Raw genomic sequence first — 22,400 nt, forward strand, 5'->3', positions numbered from 1 at the left:
GATAGAATATAATAGGATCAGAGAGAATAGAACAGAGTAGGATCAGATAGAATATAATAGGATCAGATAGAATAGAACAGAGTAGGATCAGATAGAATATAATAGGATCAGATAGAACATAATAGGATCAGATAGAATATAATACAATAGGATCAGATAGAATATAATAGAAACAGATATAATATAATACAATGGGATCAGATAGAATATAATATAATAGGATCAGATAGAATAGAATACAATAGGTTCAGATAGACTAGAATACAATAGGTTCAGATAGACTAGAATACAATAGGTTCAGATAGAATATATTAGAATGTCTGCAGTAAAAATTGTAGCTTCTTGCTTCTACAGGTGTGGCAAGTTTGATGCTTTTGAATAATTTGCTTTGCTTTTCAGTGCTGTCACAGAGGATATATGTATTTAAACCAAGCTGTGTGCCATTGTACCTGTCTAAATCTGCTTAAACCAGAGTAGGGGACTTCTCGCTGAGGGGTAAAGAGAGATACCCAGAGAAAGTGGAATCCCTGCCAGTGCCAAGGCTGTGTGGATGATGTGTGCTGAGTCAGAGTGCACATCCCTGCTTAAAACATTTCACTCATGCATTATTGCACAAGGTGAAGTGTCTTTATTAATGCTGAGCTCTAAAGAATGAAACTAAGTTTTCCCAAAATGGACCCCTCGAACCTCCTATCTCACCAAGATCCCAGAATAGATCGGGTGCCACTTTCTGAGGATGTTTGAGTCGGCAGAGTGAAAACAGTTCTCATGATCTGATTGTTTTAGACAAGGATGGGTGTTTCTCAATGCGCTCCACAGTCTCATGCTCAGAGTTTGTTTTCCAAGAGAATTCTCTTTGAGTTGAGATGTTACCTGGGTAACGCTAAGATCAGTGATTCACTTGATCTACAGAGAGAGATAGAGTTAAACTAATGATAATTGGGAAATATACTTGTTACTAGGGGTAGCCTAGTGGTTAGAGCGTTGGGCCAGTAACCGAAAGGTTGCTAGATCGAATCCTCGAGCTGACAAGGTAAAAATGTGTCATTCTGCCCCTGAACAAGGCAGTTAAACCCACTGTTCTTAGGTCATCATTGTAAATAAGAATGTGTTCTTAACCGACTAGCCTAGTTATATAAAGGTTACATTTAAATAATAATAAATAAGCACAGACCAAGCCCATGTTTAGAAGAGTAAGACTCCTAACAACCAATACCTCTTCTATCAGATTAGGGAAACTCCCTCCCTCCCTCCCAACCAATCAAAACAAAGCCCTTTGATATTGTGGTTGAATGAGTATCCACTGTGAAATCCATGCCCTAATTTCCCTAATGGAACTGTTCCTTATCAGCAGCTGCTCTAAAGCAGTCTGCAGACAGACACAGCCAGTAATTGCTGCAACGCAGCATGTGTCCCAAATGAAACCCTATTCTCTGTGTAGTGTACTCGTTCAGCGAGAGCCCATAGGGCGAAGATGCCTAGGTCCTATGATGGGACGTATAATTCATGTGGAGGACGAGGGCAGGGACTGGAAGGGGTGGAGTCACAAAGGACAGTGGCTGAACGGATCAAAGCTGCTTCAGACTAAACAGAAACGGATTAGGAAGGCATGGAGAAGAAACATCCAATCATCCAATCCTTGCCGTCCCGCCCGGCTGAAACGGGGAGCAGGGCTGAGGGAGAATCAAGCATCAGGACTCAATAAACTGTGGGAAGGGCTCTGACAGACACTGACACGTGAGAAGGCAGTTATGTGATATCATGATAATCCAGATGAAGCTAAAAACCCACTGACTCCCCAGCTCCAATCTTCTTCTCCCCCATGAACCAACTGGTAAATACAGTCCATAGTATTATACAGACTATACACTAATGCTTACAGAGAAAATCGCTGCAGGATTCATATTATTACTATTAGACTACAGTGAAGTCAGTCTCTCCATATTAACCCAAATGTAGCTACACTCACAGTTTATAATATCTTTAGTTACTTTATCGTGGACTAAGTCAAAGACCAGCCCATGCCAAGTGAAGAGCCACTCTCTTTCATTAACTGTAAGCTAGAGGTCGACCATTTAATCGGAATGGCCGATTAATTAGGGCCAATTTCAAGTTTTCATAACAATCGGAAATCAGTATTTTTGGACGCCGATTTGGCAGATTTTTGTTATTTTTACAGCTTTATTTAACCTTTATTTAACCTTTATTTAACGAGGCAAGTCAGTTAAGAACACATTCTTATTTACAATGACGGCCTAGGAACGGTGGGTTAACTGCCTTGTTCAGGGGCAGAACGACAGATTTTTAACCTTGTCAGCTAGGGGATCCAATCTTGCAACCTTACGGTTAACTAGTCCAACGCTCTAACCACCTGCCTTACATTGCACTCCACGAGGAGCCTGCCTGTTACCCGAATGCAGTTCCTAACAAAGACAGCCAACTTCACCAAACGGGGGATGATTTAACAAAAGCTAATTTGCGAAAAAAGCGCAATCGTTGGACGACTGTACCTAACCATAAACATCAATGCCTTTCTTTAAATCAATACACAAAATAATATATTTTTAAACCTGCATATTTAGTTAAAATAAATTCATGTTAGCAGGCAATATTAACCAGGGAAATTGTGTCACTTCTCTTGCGTTCATTGCACGCAGAGTCAGGGTATTTGCAACAGTTTGGGCCGCTAATAGTGTTTCAAACGTCACTCGCTCTGAGACTTGGAGTAGTTGTTCCCCTTGCTCTGCATGGGTAATGCTGCTTTGAGGGTGGCTGTTGTCGATGTGTTCCTGGTTCGAGCCCAGGAAGGAGCGAGGAGAGGGACGGAAGCTATACTGTTACACTGGCAATACTAAAGTGCCTATAAGAACATAGTCAAAGGTATATGAAATACAAATCGTATAGAGAGAAATTGTCCTATAATTCCTATAATAACAACAACCTAAAACTTCTTACCTGGGAATATTGAAGACTCATGTTAAAAGGAACCACCAGCTTTCATATGTTCTCATGTTTTGAGCAAGAAACTTAAACGTTAGCTTTCTTACATAGCACATATTGCACTTTTACATTCTTCTCCAACACTTTGTTTTTGCATTATTTAAACAAAATTGAACATGTTTCATTATTTATTTGAGGCTAAATTGATTTTATTGATGTATTATATTAAGTTAAAATAAATGTTCATTCAGTATTGTTGTAATTGTCATTATTACAAATTCATTTAAAAAAAGAAATCGGCTAATTAATCGGTATCGGCTTTTTAAAATGTTTAATCGGTATCGGCGTTGAAAAATCATAATCGGTCGACATCTACTGTAAGCTATGTTTCCTGGATAGTTACCCTGGGGGGGGGGGGGGGGGGGGGGGGGGGCACGCAGGGCATGAGCTCAGGGGCCCTGACTTCCAGGGGGGCCCCATTGATTGTGTTAGTCACTCTCACTTAGATATCATTAACATGGCATAACCCTGTTATGGTTATCTTCCTCTGTTATCTACTGGTGATCTCATATTGTAGCTTGTCAAGTGTCCTAGTTCTCTCCTCTGCCTGTATGTTTTACAGACGCTCCCCACCCCGGGGCTGTAACCCTTCCAATTTAGTTTACCCTGCGCGTACAGCCCATGTAGAATTCCTAGTCTCTGGCAGTGTTTGGAACTGCGATTCGCGGTCAGTAAGGCTGAGTTCATTTCAGCCTACAGTATATTGCCCTTTAGTCCCTACAATGTTTGGCCCTGACGGAGACACAGATCACCCCAGAGAACACTGCTACTCCAGCTGCTCTCTCTTCATCATATGTTCTCTCATAGTCCGAGAGCATCTGGTCGTTGCGGTGGTGGCACAGGGCAGACAATTACTCATAAATGGAGATTTTCTCTTCCCCTTCTGTCACCTGTATATATCCTCATTTGAATTACATGTGGTCACTGTCACCTGTATATATCCTCATTTGAATTACATGTGGTCACTGTCAGTTGTCAATTCATTTATTTCCACCTCTTACTTTCCCCTCCTTGCCTCGTTTGTCCTCACCCTTTCCCAGTCCCCTCCCTTTCACAAGGCAGGGAATATGCTTGACCTCATCTTTACTAGAGGCTGTTCTCCTACGAATCTCACTGCAACCGCCCTCCAGGTCTCTAATCACTATTTTGTTTCCTTTTCTCTCCCATCTCTCCTCCTACCCTACCCATCTCTCCTCCTACCCACGCGGCCCCTATCATCTCTCCTCTTACCCACGCAACCCCATACCATCTCTCCTCCTACCCACGCAGCCCCTACCATCTCTCCTCCTACCCACGCAGCCCCTACCATCTCTCCTCCTACCCACGCAGCCCCTACAATCTCTCCTCCTACCCACGCAGACCCTACCCATCTCTCCTCCTACCATCTCGCCTCCTACCCACGAAGTCCTTTCCCATCTCTCCTCCAAACCTACCCACTCAGCCCCTACCATCTCTCCTCCTACCCATTCATCCCCTACCATCTCTCCTCCTACCCACGCAGCCCTTACCATCTCTCCTCCTAACATCTCTCCTCCTACCCACGAAGCCCTTTCCCATCTCTCCTCCAAACCTACAAACTCACCCCCTACATCTCTCCTCCAACCTTACCCATCTATACTCCAACTCACTCAGCCCCTACCCATCTCTCCTCCAACCCAACCCATCTCTCCTCCAACCCACTCAGCCCCTACCCATCTCTCCTCCAACCCACTCAGCTCCTACCCATCTCTCCTCCAACCCAACCCATCTCTCCTCCAACCCAACCCATCTCTCCTCCAACCCACTCAGCCCCTACCATCTCTCCTCCTACCCACGCAGCCCCTACCATCTCTCCTCCTACCCACGCAGCCCCTACCATCTCTCCTCCTACCCACGCAGACCCTACCCATCTCTCCTCCTACCATCTCTCCTCCTACCCACGAAGTCCTTTCCCATCTCTCCTCCAAACCTACCCACTCAGCCCCTACCATCTCTCCTCCTACCCATTCATCCCCTACCATCTCTCCTCCTACCCATGCAGCCCCTACCATCTCTGCTCCTACCCACGAAGCCCTTTCCCATCTCTCCTCCTACCTTACCAACTCAACCCCTATATCTCTCCTCCAACCTTACCCATCTATACTCCAACCCACTCAGCCCCTACCCATCTCTCCTCCAACCCAACCCATCTCTCCTCCAACCCACTCAGCCCCTACCCATCTCTCCTCCAACCCACTCAGCTCCTACCCATCTCTCCTCCAACCCAACCCATCTCTCCTCCAACCCAACCCATCTCTCCTCCAACCCACTCAGCCCCTTCCCATCTCTCCTCCAACCCACTCAGCTCCTACCCATCTCTCCTCCAACCCAACCCATCTCTCCTCCAACCCACTCAGCTCCTACCCATCTCTCCTCCAACCCAACCCATCTCTCCTCCAACCCAACCCATCTCTCCTCCAACCCACTCAGCCCCTACCCATCTCTCCGCCTACCCACGCAGCCCCTACCATCTCTCCTCCTACCCACGCAGACCCTACCCATCTCTCCTCCTACCATCTCGCCTCCTACCCACGAAGTCCTTTCCCATCTCTCCTCCAAACCTACCCACTCAGCCCCTACCATCTCTCCTCCTACCCATTCATCCCCTACCATCTCTCCTCCTACCCACGCAGCCCCTACCATCTCTCCTCCTAACATCTCTCCTCCTACCCACGAAGCCCTTTCCCATCTCTCCTCCAAACCTACCAACTCACCCCCTACATCTCTCCTCCAACCTTACCCATCTATACTCCAACTCACTCAGCCCCTACCCATCTCTCCTCCAACCCAACCCATCTCTCCTCCAACCCACTCAGCTCCTACCCATCTCTCCTCCAACCCAACCCATCTCTCCTCCAACCCAACCCATCTCTCCTCCAACCCACTCAGCCCCTACCATCTCTCCTCCTACCCACGCAGCCCCTACCATCTCTCCTCCTACCCACGCAGCCCCTACCATCTCTCCTCCTACCCACGCTGACCCTACCCATCTCTCCTCCTACCATCTCTCCTCCTACCCACAAAGTCCTTTCCCATCTCTCCTCCAAACCTACCCACTCAGCCCCTACCATCTCTCCTCCTACCCATTCATCCCCTACCATCTCTCCTCCTACCCATGCAGCCCCTACCATCTCTCCTCCTACCATCTCTCCTCCTACCCACGAAGCCCTTTCCCATCTCTCCTCCAACCTTACCCATCTATACTCCAACCCACTCAGCCCCAACCCATCTCTCCTCCAACCCAACCCATCTCTCCTCCAACCCACTCAGCCCCTACCCATCTCTCCTCCAACCCACTCAGCTCCTACCCATCTCTCCTCCAACCCAACCCATCTCTCCTCCAACCCAACCCATCTCTCCTCCAACCCACTCAGCCCCTACCCATCTCTCCGCCTACCCACGCAGCCCCTACCATCTCTCCTCCTACCCACGCAGACCCTACCCATCTCTCCTCCTACCATCTCGCCTCCTACCCACGAAGTCCTTTCCCATCTCTCCTCCAAACCTACCCACTCAGCCCCTACCATCTCTCCTCCTACCCATTCATCCCCTACCATCTCTCCTCCTACCCACGCAGCCCCTACCATCTCTCCTCCTAACATCTCTCCTCCTACCCACGAAGCCCTTTCCCATCTCTCCTCCAAACCTACCAACTCACCCCCTACATCTCTCCTCCAACCTTACCCATCTATACTCCAACTCACTCAGCCCCTACCCATCTCTCCTCCAACCCAACCCATCTCTCCTCCAACCCACTCAGCTCCTACCCATCTCTCCTCCAACCCAACCCATCTCTCCTCCAACCCAACCCATCTCTCCTCCAACCCACTCAGCCCCTACCATCTCTCCTCCTACCCACGCAGCCCCTACCATCTCTCCTCCTACCCACGCAGCCCCTACCATCTCTCCTCCTACCCACGCTGACCCTACCCATCTCTCCTCCTACCATCTCTCCTCCTACCCACAAAGTCCTTTCCCATCTCTCCTCCAAACCTACCCACTCAGCCCCTACCATCTCTCCTCCTACCCATTCATCCCCTACCATCTCTCCTCCTACCCATGCAGCCCCTACCATCTCTCCTCCTACCATCTCTCCTCCTACCCACGAAGCCCTTTCCCATCTCTCCTCCAACCTTACCCATCTATACTCCAACCCACTCAGCCCCAACCCATCTCTCCTCCAACCCAACCCATCTCTCCTCCAACCCACTCAGCCCCTACCCATCTCTCCTCCAACCCACTCAGCTCCTACCCATCTCTCCTCCAACCCAACCCATCTCTCCTCCAACCCAACCCATCTCTCCTCCAACCCACTCAGCCCCTACCCATCTCTCCTCCAACCCACTCAGCTCCTACCCATCTCTCCTCCAACCCAACCCATCTCTCCTCCAACCCACTCAGCTCCTACCCATCTCTCCTCCAACCCAACCCATCTCTCCTCCAACCCAACCCATCTCTCCTCCAACCCACTCAGCCCCTACCCATCTCTCCTCCAACCCACTCAGCTCCTACCCATCTATCCTCCAACCCAACCCATCTCTCCTCCAACCCAACCCATCTCTCCTCCAACCCACTCAGCCCCTACCCATCTCTCCTCCAACCCAACCCATCTCTCCTCCAACCCAACCCATCTCTCCTCCAACCCACTCAGCCCCTACCCATCTCTCCTCCAACCCAACTCATCTCTCCTCCAACCCACTCAGCCCCTACCCATCTCTCCTCCAACCCAACCCATCTCTCCTCCAACCCAACCCATCTCTCCTCCAACCCACTCAGCTCCTACCCATCTCTCCTCCAACCCACTCAGCTCCTACCCATCTCTCCTCCAACCCACTCAGCTCCTACCCATCTCTCCTCCAACCCACTCAGCACCTACCCAGATGGTCATGTGCCGCCGCAATCTTCGCTCTCTCTCTCCCACTACTCTCTTCAATCCTCTATCTCTTCTGCTAAATCCTTCTCCCTCCTGTCACCTGACTCTGCCTCTTGTACCCTTCTCTCCTCCCTTTCCGGATCCTCTGATACTCATTGTCCCATTTCCTCCCCACCGGCTCAACCTTCGACTCCCGCACCATGGTTGCGAACAGGGCTGCGGGCAGCTGAGCAGAAATGGAGAAAAGCTCAACTTCCAGAGGACCTATCATCCTTCCATTCCTTCCTGTCTCTGTGTTCGCTGCTAGAGCCGCTTTCTATCACTCAAAATGTAAACCCTGAGAAACTCTTCTCTACTTCCTCCTCCATCCTTAATCCTCCACCTCCTCCCTCTACACTCTCCCTCTCCACCTCCTCCCTCTCCACTCTCCGCAGATGACTTTGTCAACCATAAAAAAGGTTGACGACATTTCTTCCTCATTCACTCAGCCTACTAGTCCACTGATCCCACTCACACAGAACTACCCTAGGCCTTGACCTATTTCTCCCCTCTCGACAGACCAGTGTCCATTCTTTATTTTCTTTCCAAAACACTTGAACGTGCTGTTTCTGACAAACCCTCTCGTTATCTCTCTCAGGCTTCAAGGCGGCTCTCCGCGCTGCCAAAGCTGACTCTCTCTCCTCTGTTCTTATCCTCCTAGATCTATCTGCTGCCTTCAACACCGTGAACCATCAGATCCTCCTCCCCACCCTCTCAGGGCTGGGCGTCTCAGGCTCTCGTGCTCTCACTACTAGTGTCCCCCGGGGCTCGGTTCTAGGCCCTCTCCTCTTTTCTCTTTACACCAAGTCACTCGGCTCTGTTATATCCTCACATGGTCTCTCCTATCATTGTGATGACACTCAACTACTTTTCTCCTTCCCCCTTCTGACACCAAGGTGGCGGTACGTATCTATGTATGCTTGGCAGACATCTCAGCTTGGATGACAGCCCACAACCTCAACAAAACGGCGATGCTCTTCCTCCCGGGGAAGGCCTGCCAGCTCCAAGACCTTTCCATCACGGTTGACAACTCTGTGGTGTCCTCCTCCCAGAGTGCAAAGAACCTTGGTGTGACCCTGGACAACACCCTGTCGTTCTCTACAAACATCAAAGCAGTGATTCGCTCCTGCAGGTTCATGCTCTACAACATCCAGAGAGTACGACCCTACCTCACACAGGAAGTGACACAGGTCCTAATCCAGGCACTTGTCATCTCCCGTCCGTACCACTGCAACTCTATGTTGATAGAGTATCTTAAAGAGTATCTTAAACAACTGTCTGTTGGTAGAGTATCTTAAAGAGTATCTTAAAACAACTCTCTGTTGATAGAGTATCTTAAACAACTCTCTGTTGATAGAGTATCTTAAAGAGTATCTTAAACAACTGTCTGTTGATAGAGTATCTTAAACAACTCTCTGTTGATAGAGTATCTTAAACAACTGTCTGTTGATAGAGTATCTTAAACAACTGTCTGTTGGTAGAGTATCTTAAAGAGTATCTTAAACAACTCTCTGTTGATAGAGTATCTTAAACAACTCTCTGTTGATAGAGTATCTTAAACAACTCTCTGTTGATAGAGTATCTTAAGGAGTATCTTAAACAACTCTCTGTTGATAGAGTATCTTAAACAACTGTCTGTTGATAGAGTATCTTAAGGAGTATCTTAAACAACTATCTCTTGATAGAGTATCTTAAAGAGTATCTTCAACAACTCTCTCTTGATACAGTATCTTAAACAACTGTCTCGCCACCCTCCCACTCATTGTTTAGTGATATGTTTTTAGGTGCTTGAGCACAATTAGAATAGAAATGACGTCGTAATTTCCTCAAAGTTTGTACCGACAGATATAGAATATATCATCCTATAGAGTATAATTCTATATCATCATAGAAAATGCATAAAATATGGGGCCTCCCGGGTGGCGCAGCTGTGCCATCAGAGTCCCTGGGTTCGCGCCCAGGCTCTGTCGTAACCGGCCGCGACCGAGAGGTCCGTGGGGCGACGCACAATTGGCATAGCGTCGCCCGGGTTAGGGAGGGCTTGGTTGGTAGGGGTGTCCTTGTCTCATCGCGCACCAGCGACTCCTGTGGCGGGCTGGGCGCAGTGTACGCTAACCAAGGTGGCCAGGTGCACTGTGTTTCCTCCGGCGCATTGGTGCGGCTGGCTTCCGGGTTGGATGTGCGCTGTGTTAAGAAGCAGTGCGGCTTGGTTGGGTTGTGTATCGGAGGACGCATGACTTTCAACCTTCGTCTCTCCCGAGCCTGTACGGGAGTTGTAGCGATGAGACAAGATAGTAGCTACCAAAAACAATTGGATACCACGAAATTGGGGAGAAAAAGGGGTAAAATTCAACAAAAAAAGAAAATGCATAAAATATATCCTCCAATCGCAATGTCATATGACAGACAAAATTAGAAAAAAAATCCAGAAAATCACATTGTAGGATTTTTTATTAATTAATTTGCAAATTAAATCTTACAAGCAAGATTTCTGGGTCTCACAGACCTGTAACTTCTTCTTTAAGAGGCTCCTCTGTCCTCCACTCGTTACCTGTATTAATGGCACCTGTTTGAACTTGTTATCAGTATAAAAGACAACTGTCCACAACCTCAAACAGTCACACTTCAGACTCCACTATGGCCAAGACCAAAGAGCTGTCAAATGACACCAAAAACAAAATTGTAGACCTGCGCCAGGCTGGGAAGACTGAATCTGCAATAGGTAAGCAGCTTGGTTTGAAGAAATCAACTGTGGGAGCAATTATTAGGAAATGGAAGACATACAAGACCACTGATAATCTCCCTCGATCTCCCTCGATCCACGCAAGATCTCACCCCGTGGGGTCAAAATGATCACAAGAACGGTGAGCAAAAATCCCAGAACCACACGGGGGGACCTAGTGAATGACCTGCAGAGAACTGGGACCAAAGTAACAAAGCCTACCATCAGTAACACACTACACCGCCAGGGACTCAAATCCAGCAGTGCCAGACGTGTCCCCCTGCTTAAGCCAGTACATGTCCAGGCCTGTCTGAAGTTTGCTATAGAGCATTTGGATGATCCAGAAGAAGATTGGGAGAATGTCATATGGTCAGATGAAACCAAAATATAACTTTTTGGTAAAAACTCAACTCGTCGTGTTTGGAGGACAAAGAATGCTGAGTTGCATCCAAAGAACACCATACCTACTGTGAAGCATGGGGGTTGAAACATCATGCTTTGGGGCTGTTTTTCTGCAAAGGGACCAGGACGACTGATCCGTGTAAAGGAAAGAATGAATGGGGCCATGTATTGTGAGATTTTGAGTGAAAACCTCCTTCCATCAGCAAGGGCATTGAAGATGAAACGTGGCTGGGTCTTTCAGCATGACAATGATCCCAAACACACCGCCCGGGCAACGAAGGAGTGGCTTCGTAAGAAGCATTTCAAGGTCCTGGTGTGGCCTAGCCAGTATCCAGATCTCAACCCCATAGAAAATCTTTGGAGGGAGTTGAAAGTCCGTGTTGCCCAGCAACAGCCCCAAAACATCACTGCTCTAGAGGAGATCTGCATGGAGGAATGGGCCAAAATACCAGCAACAGTGTGTGAAAACCTTGTGAAGACTTGCAGAAAACATTTGACCTCTGTTATATACCCTTTGTTGGCAATGACAAAGTATTGAGATAAACTTTTGTTATTGACCAAATACTTCACTAATTCATTAAAAATCCTACAATGTGATTTTCTGGATTTTTTTTTCTCATTTTGTCTGTCATAGTTGAAGTGTACCTATGATGAAAATTACAGGCCTCTCTCATCTTTTTAAGTGGGAAAACTTGCAAAATTGGTGGCTGACTACATACTTTTTTTGCCCCACTGTATATTGTTAAAAAAATATATATATTTATTTTTTTAATATCCTCAATCACCAAGTTAGGCATGCCCAATTTCAAAATAGGCCATAATCACTGTCAATCGCGAATGACAATTCTTCATGTTTTACTGGTGAAACGTCCAAACTGTATCTGCATACCAATCATTTGATCTCCGTCAGTTTGATGGGAATTTGTATTCAGATCTTATTGAATGACTGAATGAGTGAATTAGAGCAGATGGTGTAAACTGCACACTGAGTGCACAAAACATTAAGAACACCTTCCTAATACACACAGAAAACGGTTGAGTGTGAAAAATCCTGCAGCGTTGCAGTTCTTGACACAAACTGGTGCGCCTGACACCTACTACCATACCCCTTTCAAAGGCACTTAATAAATATTTTGTCTTGTCCATTCACCCTCTGAACAGCACACATACACAATCCATTTCTCAATTGTCTCAAGGTGCAAAAATCCTTATTTATCTACACTGATTGAAGTGGATTTAACAAGCGACATCAATGAGGGATCATAGCTTTCACCTGGATTCACAGAAGGAGTAGGTGTTCTTAATGTTTGTTTAGTGACCATTCATTCAGCTAACCTAAAATATCATCAGAAATTAGGTGGTGTTTTTGGTGTAACAGTAACATTATACTGTACATATTTGGTTATGTTATGTAGAATACGAATGAATGGGCCTCCCGGGTGGCGCAGTGGTTAAAGGCGCGCTGTGCCATCAGAGTTCCTGGGTTCGCGCCCAGGCTCTGTCGTAACCGGCCGCGACCGGGAGGTCCGTGGGGCGACGCACAATTGGCCTAGCGTCGCCCGGGTTAGGGAGGGCTTGGTCGGTAGGGGTGTCCTTGTCTCATCGCGCACCAGCGACTCCTGTGGCGGGCTGGGCGCAGTGTACGCTAACCAAGGTGAACCAGGTGAACGGTGTTTCCTCCGGCACATTGGTGCGGCTGGCTTCCGGGTTGGATGTGAGCTGTGTTAAGAAGCAGTGCGGCTTGGTTGGGTTGTGTATCGGAGGACGCATGACTTTCAACCTTCGTCTCTCCCGAGCCCGTACGGGAGTTGTAGCGATGAGACAAGATAGTAGCTACTACAACAACTGGATACCACGAAATTGGGGAGAAAAAGGGGTAAACATTTTAAAAAAGAAAAAAAAGAAAAAAGAATACGAATGAATTATGTGATATTCAAAGACATTGATTCAGCTTTACTAAAAAAGCCCCATTGTGAGAAGTTTCAGGTCGCTCCAGCCCGCTTACAGTCCGCTCCAGCCCGCTTTACAGTCCGCTCCAGCCCGCTACAGTCCGCTCCAGCCCGCTACAGTCCGCTCCAGCCCGCTTTACAGTCCGCTCCAGCCCGCTCCAGCCCGCTCCAGCAGCACTACTGCTCTTGCTGCAACCGAACGAGCTAATTGAAGCGCACCTAGAAACGAAACATTGGCCAACTTCTGGTCTTGCGCTGCACAGGATATCAGATCTCTACAACGATTGGAGAAGTGTTTAATATCACCATGGCTATCACATCCTTATGATATGGATTTTTTTCATACGCGCAACGTGACTGCAAGAGACAGGTTGGAATGTCTGACTGAAATACGGAACATTAAAAAAAAATCCAAATCAGTGGCGTTTGAATTTGTTGATAAATTGCGGGACATGCTTGTTTGGTTGCGGGACACGGGACAAAGGGCCAAAATGCGGGACTGTCCCGCACAATCCGGGACATGTGATCACCCAACTCCATGGCGAAATGTATTGAATTACAGGAAATTACCATTACAACTTAAATTGTTATCTATGCCTTCAAGTGAGGCCGATTTTTGGGGGGGAGGGGGGGGGGGGGGAAAGCATGCTGCCTGTGCTCTCTCGGCCGCCCTTCAGCCAAGACACGAAAACAGCCACACGCAGCTGATGCAGTTCCCAGAATCCCGGCTCCAGTTCCCACATCAAGTATCCCAAAAATATCACAGGCCCCGGGACCGTATCCCAAAAATAATACAGGCCCCGCGCAGAATATGACCGATGTTGCTTATTCAAATAAACGGGTCCAGTTTATAGACCCTACAAAGCCGAACGAATTCATAAACCCAGTGATAGAAGGGACACAATGTCACCAACATTCTTCCCACAATACATCATTTAAATAACAAAACATTAATCTGTCTATTGTGCGAAATCCGTTTCGGTTTGAACAGGCTGTGTAGTGTAGAGTATAATGTGATGTTTTCGTGGCCAACGATCATAACCCGGACCGCTCGGAAGCTCAGAATACTGTCGCCTGATCTTTCGGTGACATTAAAAGGTTCATTCGTCAAGAAGCTGGCAACTGGGACGTTGCTGCATTTACAGGCTAACCTCCCACATGTCAGGCTGCTGGAGATAGCCTACATAGACAACACAATGTCTCTGAACATATGGAATAGGATGTTTGTAGCCTAGTAAACAGCGACGAATATACAGTGACCTTTGAGGACAAATACAGCATTTTACAAACCAGACAAGATGTGGGATGTTTTTCTAAGGGCCCGGTGCATAAAGACAAAAAAGACGCTGCGGTGGCAGTAGGCTATTGGCTATATTGTGATGCCCTGCTCATCTCATTTTCCAGCCACATCCACCTGTCCTGTCGCTACAATTCTACATTCAATTTCCGTCCCCGGCCCAACCGACCCTTTGAAAAGACGGACTCACCCAGTACACCGGATGATGTTTGCTGCGAGGAGGCAGCACTTTGATCTGTCTTTTCCCCTTCGCCTTGCGATCGGTGTCTGTGCCGCGAGCTCTCGGTGCCACCACTGCTGTCGGAGGAGCTGCTACCCGCTGCTGCAGGGACTGCTGCTCCCGCCGCCCCCGTCTCGGGCATGGTCTTTCAGTGGGGAGTAACGGACGATATTCTCCGGGAAAGGGGAGAGCGAAATCGCATCTCAGGCAGGCAAATCATAGGACGCTGCTGGTCGGTGTGTCAGAGAGAGAGAGAGGGGCTAAATGAACGTGAAAGTGAAGTGAAGGTTGTTGTGGTGGTGGCTTATCCTAGTTTGCAGCAGGATGCGAGCCGATTGATAGCGCTCGGTTGATTCTTACTATGGAGGAGGGACAAAGAGAGAAGGGGGGGACGACACACGTAGGGCTACAGCCAGCCTCACACACAGACACGCGCACGCACGAAAACACACATACACGCACAGGCATGCTGGAAATATAATAGCATGGTTCTCCTCCTCGCCCTCAAAGAGAGAATTGCTTTAAATGCACCCTTCAAGTCCCCCTGACCTCTGCAAACCGCTAAAGAACAAATTGTGTATTTTGATAGAACCACGAGCCGATGCAAACGCGCCACCACCAGCTATGATATCACTGAAAATATAAAACGTTTATATTTCATTTTAAATTCCATGCCATAGGAAAAAGTATGCCACCACTAGTCATGTCAGTCACTCATGATGCCACCCCATAACATACCCAATTATAAGACACAACATACTTTTATGTTCCTATAAAGCAAGGTTTATGTACTTACTTTTTTTTTTATCAGATCACTCTCTAGACAGTTTAGCAGCAAAATAGCCTATGTTGTGGTAGGTGCTTGAGCAGTCCAGCAGACAGACAGACAGACAGACAGACAGACAGACAGACGGGCAGGTGCTTGAGCAGTCCAGCAGACAGACAGACAGACAGACAGACGGGCAGGTGCTTGAGCAGTCCAGCAGAAAGACAGACAGGCAGGTGCTTGAGCAGTCCAGCAGACAGACAGGCAGGCAGGTGCTTGAGCAGTCCAGCAGACAGACAGGCAGGCAGGTGCTTGAGCAGTCCAGCAGACAGACAGACAGACTGACAGGCGGGCAGGTGCTTGAGCAGTCCAGCAGACAGACAGGCAGGCAGGTGCTTGAGCAGTCCAGCAGACAGACAGGCGGGCGGGTGCTTGAGCAGTCCAGCAGACAGACAGGCAGGCGGGTGCTTGAGCAGTCCAGCAGACAGACAGGCGGGTAGGTGCTTGAGCAGTCCAGCAGACAGACAGGCGGGCAGGTGCTTGAGCAGTCCAGCAGACAGACAGGCAGGCGGGTGCTTGAGCAGTCCAGCAGACAGACAGGCGGGCAGGTGCTTGAGCAGTCCAGCAGACAGACAGGCGGGCAGGTGCTTGAGCAGTCCAGCAGACAGACAGGCGGGCAGGTGCTTGAGCAGTCCAGCAGACAGACAGGCAGGCGGGTGCTTGAGCAGTCCAGCAGACAGACAGGCGGGCAGGTGCTTGAGCAGTCCAGCAGACAGACAGGCGGGCAGGTGCTTGAGCAGTCCAGCAGACAGACAGGCGGGCAGGTGCTTGAGCAGTCCAGCAGACAGACAGGCAGGCGGGTGCTTGAGCAGTCCAGCAGACAGACAGGCAGGCGGGTGCTTGAGCAGTCCAGCAGACAGACAGGCGGGCAGGTGCTTGAGCAGTCCAGCAGACAGACAGGCGGGCAGGTGCTTGAGCAGTCCAGCAGACAGACAGGCAGGCAGGTGCTTGAGCAGTCCAGCAGACAGACAGGCAGGCAGGTGCTTGAGCAGTCCAGCAGACAGACAGGCAGGCAGGTGCTTAAGCAGTCCAGCAGACAGACAGGCAGGCAGGTGCTTGAGCAGTCCAGCAGACAGACAGGCAGGCAGGTGCTTGAGCAGTCCAGCAGACAGACAGGCAGGCAGGTGCTTAAGCAGTCCAGCAGACAGACAGGCGGGCAGGTGCTTGAGCAGTCCAGCAGACAGACAGGCAGGCGGGTGCTTGAGCAGTCCAGCAGACAGACAGGCGGGCAGGTGCTTGAGCAGTCCAGCAGACAGACAGGCGGGCAGGTGCTTGAGCAGTCCAGCAGACAGACAGGCGGGCAGGTGCTTGAGCAGTCCAGCAGACAGACAGGCGGGCAGGTGCTTGAGCAGTCCAGCAGACAGACAGGCAGGCAGGTGCTTGAGCAGTCCAGCAGACAGACAGGCAGGCAGGTGCTTGAGCAGTCCAGCAGACAGACAGGCAGGCAGGTGCTTGAGCAGTCCAGCAGACAGACAGGCAGGCAGGTGCTTGAGCAGTCCAGCAGACAGACAGGCGGGCAGGTGAAGCTCCTCTCCTAGGATGTGTAATACATAACAAAGAAGGATTAAGTACATCATTATTTATTTATCAATGCAAGAAATTTCTTCACAGATAAATTTTTTTTTGTGAGATAGATCATCTGCTTCCTCTCTATCCCACATTGGAGTCATCCCCATTTAATAGACATACCATAGCCTAACATATGCTTTACAATATTTCCTGGACGACAGGTCCACTTACAGTGGCCTATGATGCATGTTTGTTCTGTTTTCATGCTTTTCCATGTTTAGAACACTGTTGTAAACAGTATTATCTTTCTCAACACCCACTATTTCTTTACTTTGTAAATAGCCTTTGAGAAAGAAGGTAAACCCCGAGACCTCATAAATTGTATTTACTTTGTCAAACCGTCAAAACACAGGAACACAAAAGGGGCACACTGTCCACAAAGATTCAGTTTGAAAATACTCCTACTGTAGACAGAGAACGGCAGCTTTCAAGTCTTCTTCTGAGCTAATATTGATGGTAGCCAACATAACAGTCTCCACACATGACAAACTCCCCAACTTTTATTAGTTTAGAGTGTGTGTGTGTGTGTGTGTGTGTGTGTGTGTGTTGTGTGTGTGTGTGTAAGGTGCACCAAGAGAATAACATGATGATTGCTTTTACCATACAAAAATCAAATCCAATTATATTGGTCACATACACATATTTAGCAGAAGTTATTGCGGGTGTAGCGAAATGCTTATGTTCTCTAGCTCCAACAGTGTCAATCAATTCACAACAATACACACAAATACACACAATACACACAAATATACCTGGCTGTGTGGTGCCAGTACAACAACCTCTCCCTCAACGTGATCAAGACAAAGGAGATGATTGTGGACTACAGGAAATGGAGGCCCGAGCACGCCCCCATTGTCATCGACGATACTGTAGTGGAGCAGGTTGAGAGCTTCACGTTCCTTAGTGTCCACATCACCAACAAACTAACATGGTCCAAGCACACCAAGGCAGTCATGAAGAGGGCACAACAAAACCTACTCTCCCTCAGGAGACTTAAACATTTTGGCATGGGTCCTCAGATCATCAAAAGGTTCTACATCTGCACCATCACTGCCTGGAATGGTAACTGCTTCGCCTCTGAACGCAAGGCACTACAAAGGGTAGTGTGTACGCCAAGCTTCCTGCCATCCAGGACCTCTATACCAGGCGGTGTCAGAGGAAGGCCCTAAAAATAGTCAAAGACTCCAGCCACCCTAGTCATAGACTGTTCACTCTGCTACCGCACGGCAAGCGTTACCGGAGGGCCAAGAGGCTTCTAAACAGCTTCTACCCCCAAGCCATAAGACTCCTGAACATTGATTGACTCTGTACCAGTACCCCTGTATATAGCCTCACTATTTTTTTATTTATTTTTTTTACCTTTATTTAACTAAGCAAGTCAGTTAAGAACAATTTCTTATTTTCAATGACGGCCTAGGAACAGTGGGGTTAGCTGCCTGTTCAGGGGCAGAACGACAGATTTGTACCTTGTCAGCTCGGGGATTTGAACTTGCAACCTTCCAGTTACTAGTCCAACGCTCTAACCACTAGGCTACCTGCCGCATCTCCACTCTAACCACTAGGCTACCTGCCGCCCCTCCACTCTAACCACTAGGCTACCTGCCGCCCCTCCACTCTAACCCCTAGGCTACCTGCCGCCCCTCCACTCTAACCACTAGGCTACCCTGTTGTTGTTTTCCTGCTGCTCTTTAATGATTTGTTTCTTTTTTTCCTCATTTTTGTTGGTATTTTTCTTAAAATTGCATTGTTGGTCAAAGGGCTTGTAAAGTAAGCATTTCTAGGTCCACACCTGTTGTATTCGGTGCATGTGACAAATACAATTAGATTTGATTTGATTTGAAATCTAAAAGTAAAAGAACGGAAATAAGAAATATATCAATATTCGATCGAGCAATGTCGGAGTGGCGTTGACACCAACAGCCAGAGGGAGGGATGAAGACAAAAGTCTTGGTGCTGATGGTTCAAGGACGGTGCCAGCTGTCCTCGATGGAGCCCATTGAATAATTCAGATCAAAAGACTTAAAGAGTGTCCCTCAGGCACTAGGCTCTGACTGCATAGGTACCCTGCCTATAAACAGGCTGCATCTCAATAGTCTAAAGTGGATTCCTCTCTCTGTCTCCTTCATCTGCACTGATCTAAAAAAGAAACAGGAGCCGACAGCAATAATGACAGGATACACCCAGAGGATATGCTGTCACTTGTCCAGTCCTGTTAAATTAGTGCTAATCTCTCGTAAACATAACTGAGCATCTGACCAAATTACGCAAGATTTTAGTTCTGGGTTAACCAAGATTAGATCAGTCCTGACGAAGGAGAAGAGACAAGAGAGGAGGGATTATTACTGTACAACAGACCACGTATTCACCCTGCACACCTTAATTGACAAACAAACAAACCAAAACAAAGTCAAAGTCTTCTCATACTTTGATCATTTCAAAAAAGCTTTCGACTCAATTTGGCACGAGCGCCTGCTATACAAATTGATGGAAAGTGGTGTTGGGGGAAAAACATACAATATTATAAAACCCATGTACACAAACAACAAGAGTGTGGTTAAAATTGGCAAAAAAACACGCATTTCTTTCCACAGGCCCGGGGGGTGAGACGGGGAGGCAGTTTAAGCCCCACCCTCTTCAACACATATATCAACGAATTAGCGAGGACACTAGAATAGTCTGCAGCACTCAGTCTCACCCTACTAGAATCTGAAGTCAAATGTCTACTGTTTGCTGATGATCTAGTGCTTCTATCCCTAACCAAAGAGGGCCTACAGCAGCACCTAGATCCTCTGCACAGATTCTGTCAGACCTGGGCCGCCCTGACAGTAAATCTCAGTAAGACAAAAATAATGGTGTTCCAGAAAAGGTCCAGTTCCCAGGACCACGAATACAAATTCCATCTAGACACCATTGCCCTAGAGCACACAAAAACCTATACAGCATATACCTAAGCCTAAACATCAGCGCCACAGGTAAGTTCCACACAGCTTTGAACTATCTGAGAGACATGGCAAGAAGGACCTTCTATGCCATCAAAAGGTTTATAAAAAAATCGACATACAAATTATGATTTTGCAAAAATAATTGAATCAGTTATAGAACCCTTTTGCCCTTTATGGTTGTGAGGTCTGGGGTCTGCTCACCAACCAATAATTCATAAAATGGGAAAAACACAACGTAAAACACCAAATAATGATTGCAGAGCAGAAATAGGCCGAGACCCACTAATTATCACAATTCAGAAAAGAGCCGTTAAATTCTACAACCTCCCAAAAGGAAGCAATTCCCAAACTTTCCATTAGAAAGCCATCACCTACAGACAGATGAACCTGGAGAAGAGTCCCCTAAGCAAGCTGGTCCTGGGGCTCTGTTCACAAACACAAACAGACCCCACAGAGCCCCAGGACAGCAACACAATTAGACTCAACCAAATCATGAGAAAACAAAAAGATAATTACTTGACACATTGGAAAGAATTTACCAAAAAACAGGGCAAACTAGAATGCTATTTGGCCCTAAACAGAGAGTACACAGTGTCAGAATACCTGACCACTGTGACTGACCCAAAATTAAGGAAATATTTCACTATGTACAGACTCAGTGAGCATGGCCTTGACAGACCTGGCTCTCAATTGAAGACAGGCTATGTGCACACTGCCCACAAAATGAGGTGGAAACTGAGCTGCACTTCCTAACCTCCTGCCAAATGTATGACCATATTGGAGACACATACTTCCCTCAGATTACACAGACCCACCAAGAATTCAAAAAAACAAATCCAATTTTGATAAACTCACATATTCCACAGTGTGGAATCACAGCAGCAATATTTGTGACCTGTTGCCACAAGAAAAGGGCAACCAGTGAAGAACGAACACCATTGTAAATACAACCTATATTTATGTTTATTTAATTTACCTTTTGTACTTTAACTATTTGCACATCATTACAACACTGTATACAGTGCCTTGCGAAAGTATTCGGCCCCCTTGAACTTTGCGACCTTTTGCCACATTTCAGGCTTCAAACACAAAGATATAAAACTGTATTTTTTTGTGAAGAATCAACAACAAGTGGGACACAATCATGAAGTGGAACGACATTTATTGGATATTTCAAACTTTTTAACAAATCAAAAACTGAAAAATTGGGCGTGCAAAATTATTCAGCCCCCTTAAGTTAATACTTTGTAGCGCCACCTTTTGCTGCGATTACAGCTGTAAGTCGCTTGGGGTATGTCTCTATCAGTTTTGTACATTGAGAGACTGAATTTTTTTCCCATTCCTCCTTGCAAAACAGCTCGAGCTCAGTGAGGTTGGATGGAGAGCATTTGTGAACAGCAGTTTTCAGTTCTTTCCACAGATTCTCGATTGGATTCAGATCTGGACTTTGACTTGGCCATTCTAACACCTGGATATGTTTATTTTTGAACCATTCCATTGTAGATTTTGCTTTATGTTTTGGATCATTGTCTTGTTGGAAGACAAATCTCCGTCCCAGTCTCAGGTCTTTTGCAGACTCCATCAGGTTTTCTTCCAGAATGGTCCTGTATTTGGCTCCATCCATCTTCCCATCAATTTTAACCATTTTCCCTGTCCCTGCTGAAGAAAAGCAGGCCCAAACCATGATGCTGCCACCACCATGTTTGACAGTGGGGATGGTGTGTTCAGCTGTGTTGCTTTTACGCCAAACATAACGTTTTGCATTGTTGCCAAAAAGTTCAATTTTGGTTTCATCTGACCAGAGCACCTTCTTCCACATGTTTGGTGTGTCTCCCAGGTGGCTTGTGGCAAACTTTAAACAACACTTTTTATGGATATCTTTAAGAAATGGCTTTCTTCTTGCCACTCTTCCATAAAGGCCAGATTTGTGCAATATACGACTGATTGTTGTCCTATGGACAGAGTCTCCCACCTCAGCTGTAGATCTCTGCAGTTCATCCAGAGTGATCATGGGCCTCTTGGCTGCATCTCTGATCAGTCTTCTCCTTGTATGAGCTGAAAGTTTAGAGGGACTCCTTCACAACAGTATCTCGGACCTGCCTGGTGTGTTCCTTGTTCTTCATGATGCTCTCTGCACTTTTAACGGACCTCTGAGACTATCACAGTGCAGGTGCATTTATACGGAGACTTGATTACACACAGGTGGATTGCATTTATCATCATTAGTCATTTAGGTCAACATTGGATCATTCAGAGATCCTCACTGAACTTCTGGAGAGAGTTTGCTGCACTGAAAGTAAAGGGGCTGAATAATTTTGCACGCCCAATTTTTCAGTTTTTGATTTGTTAAAAAAGTTTGAAATATCCAATAAATGTCGTTCCACTTCATGATTGTTGATTCTTCACAAAAAAATACAGTTTTATATCTTTATGTTTGAAGCCTGAAATGTGGCAAAAGGTCGCAAAGTTCAAGGGGGCCGAATACTTTCCCAAGGCACTGTATATACATAATGTGACATTTGAAATGTCTTTATTCTTTTGGA

General features: G+C 47.2%; 1 protein-coding gene across 7 annotated transcripts in view; it reads right to left on the reverse strand.

Moving 5' to 3' along the window:
* Positions 1-14,900, reverse strand: part of ano8b (anoctamin 8b) — a 90,607-nt gene extending 75,707 nt beyond the window's left edge. For 4 of the 7 annotated variants that reach the window (XR_005051895.1, XM_036978779.1, XM_036978777.1 and 1 more), the window contains exon 1: positions 14,491-14,899. Coding sequence is in view for 6 of the 7 variants with exons in the window: in XM_036978779.1 (XP_036834674.1) it covers positions 14,491-14,662 (172 nt within the window). In the remaining variant the exon portion in view is untranslated. Of the gene's footprint in view, positions 1-14,490 lie in introns of all 7 variants that reach the window. The other 3 variants (XM_036978775.1, XM_036978774.1, XM_036978778.1) reach the window with 1 other exon arrangement.
* Positions 14,901-22,400: the final 7,500 nt, after the last annotated feature.

The sequence above is a fragment of the Oncorhynchus mykiss genome, chromosome 5 (assembly GCF_013265735.2).
Source record: "Oncorhynchus mykiss isolate Arlee chromosome 5, USDA_OmykA_1.1, whole genome shotgun sequence".
Classification (NCBI taxonomy): domain Eukaryota; kingdom Metazoa; phylum Chordata; class Actinopteri; order Salmoniformes; family Salmonidae; genus Oncorhynchus; species Oncorhynchus mykiss.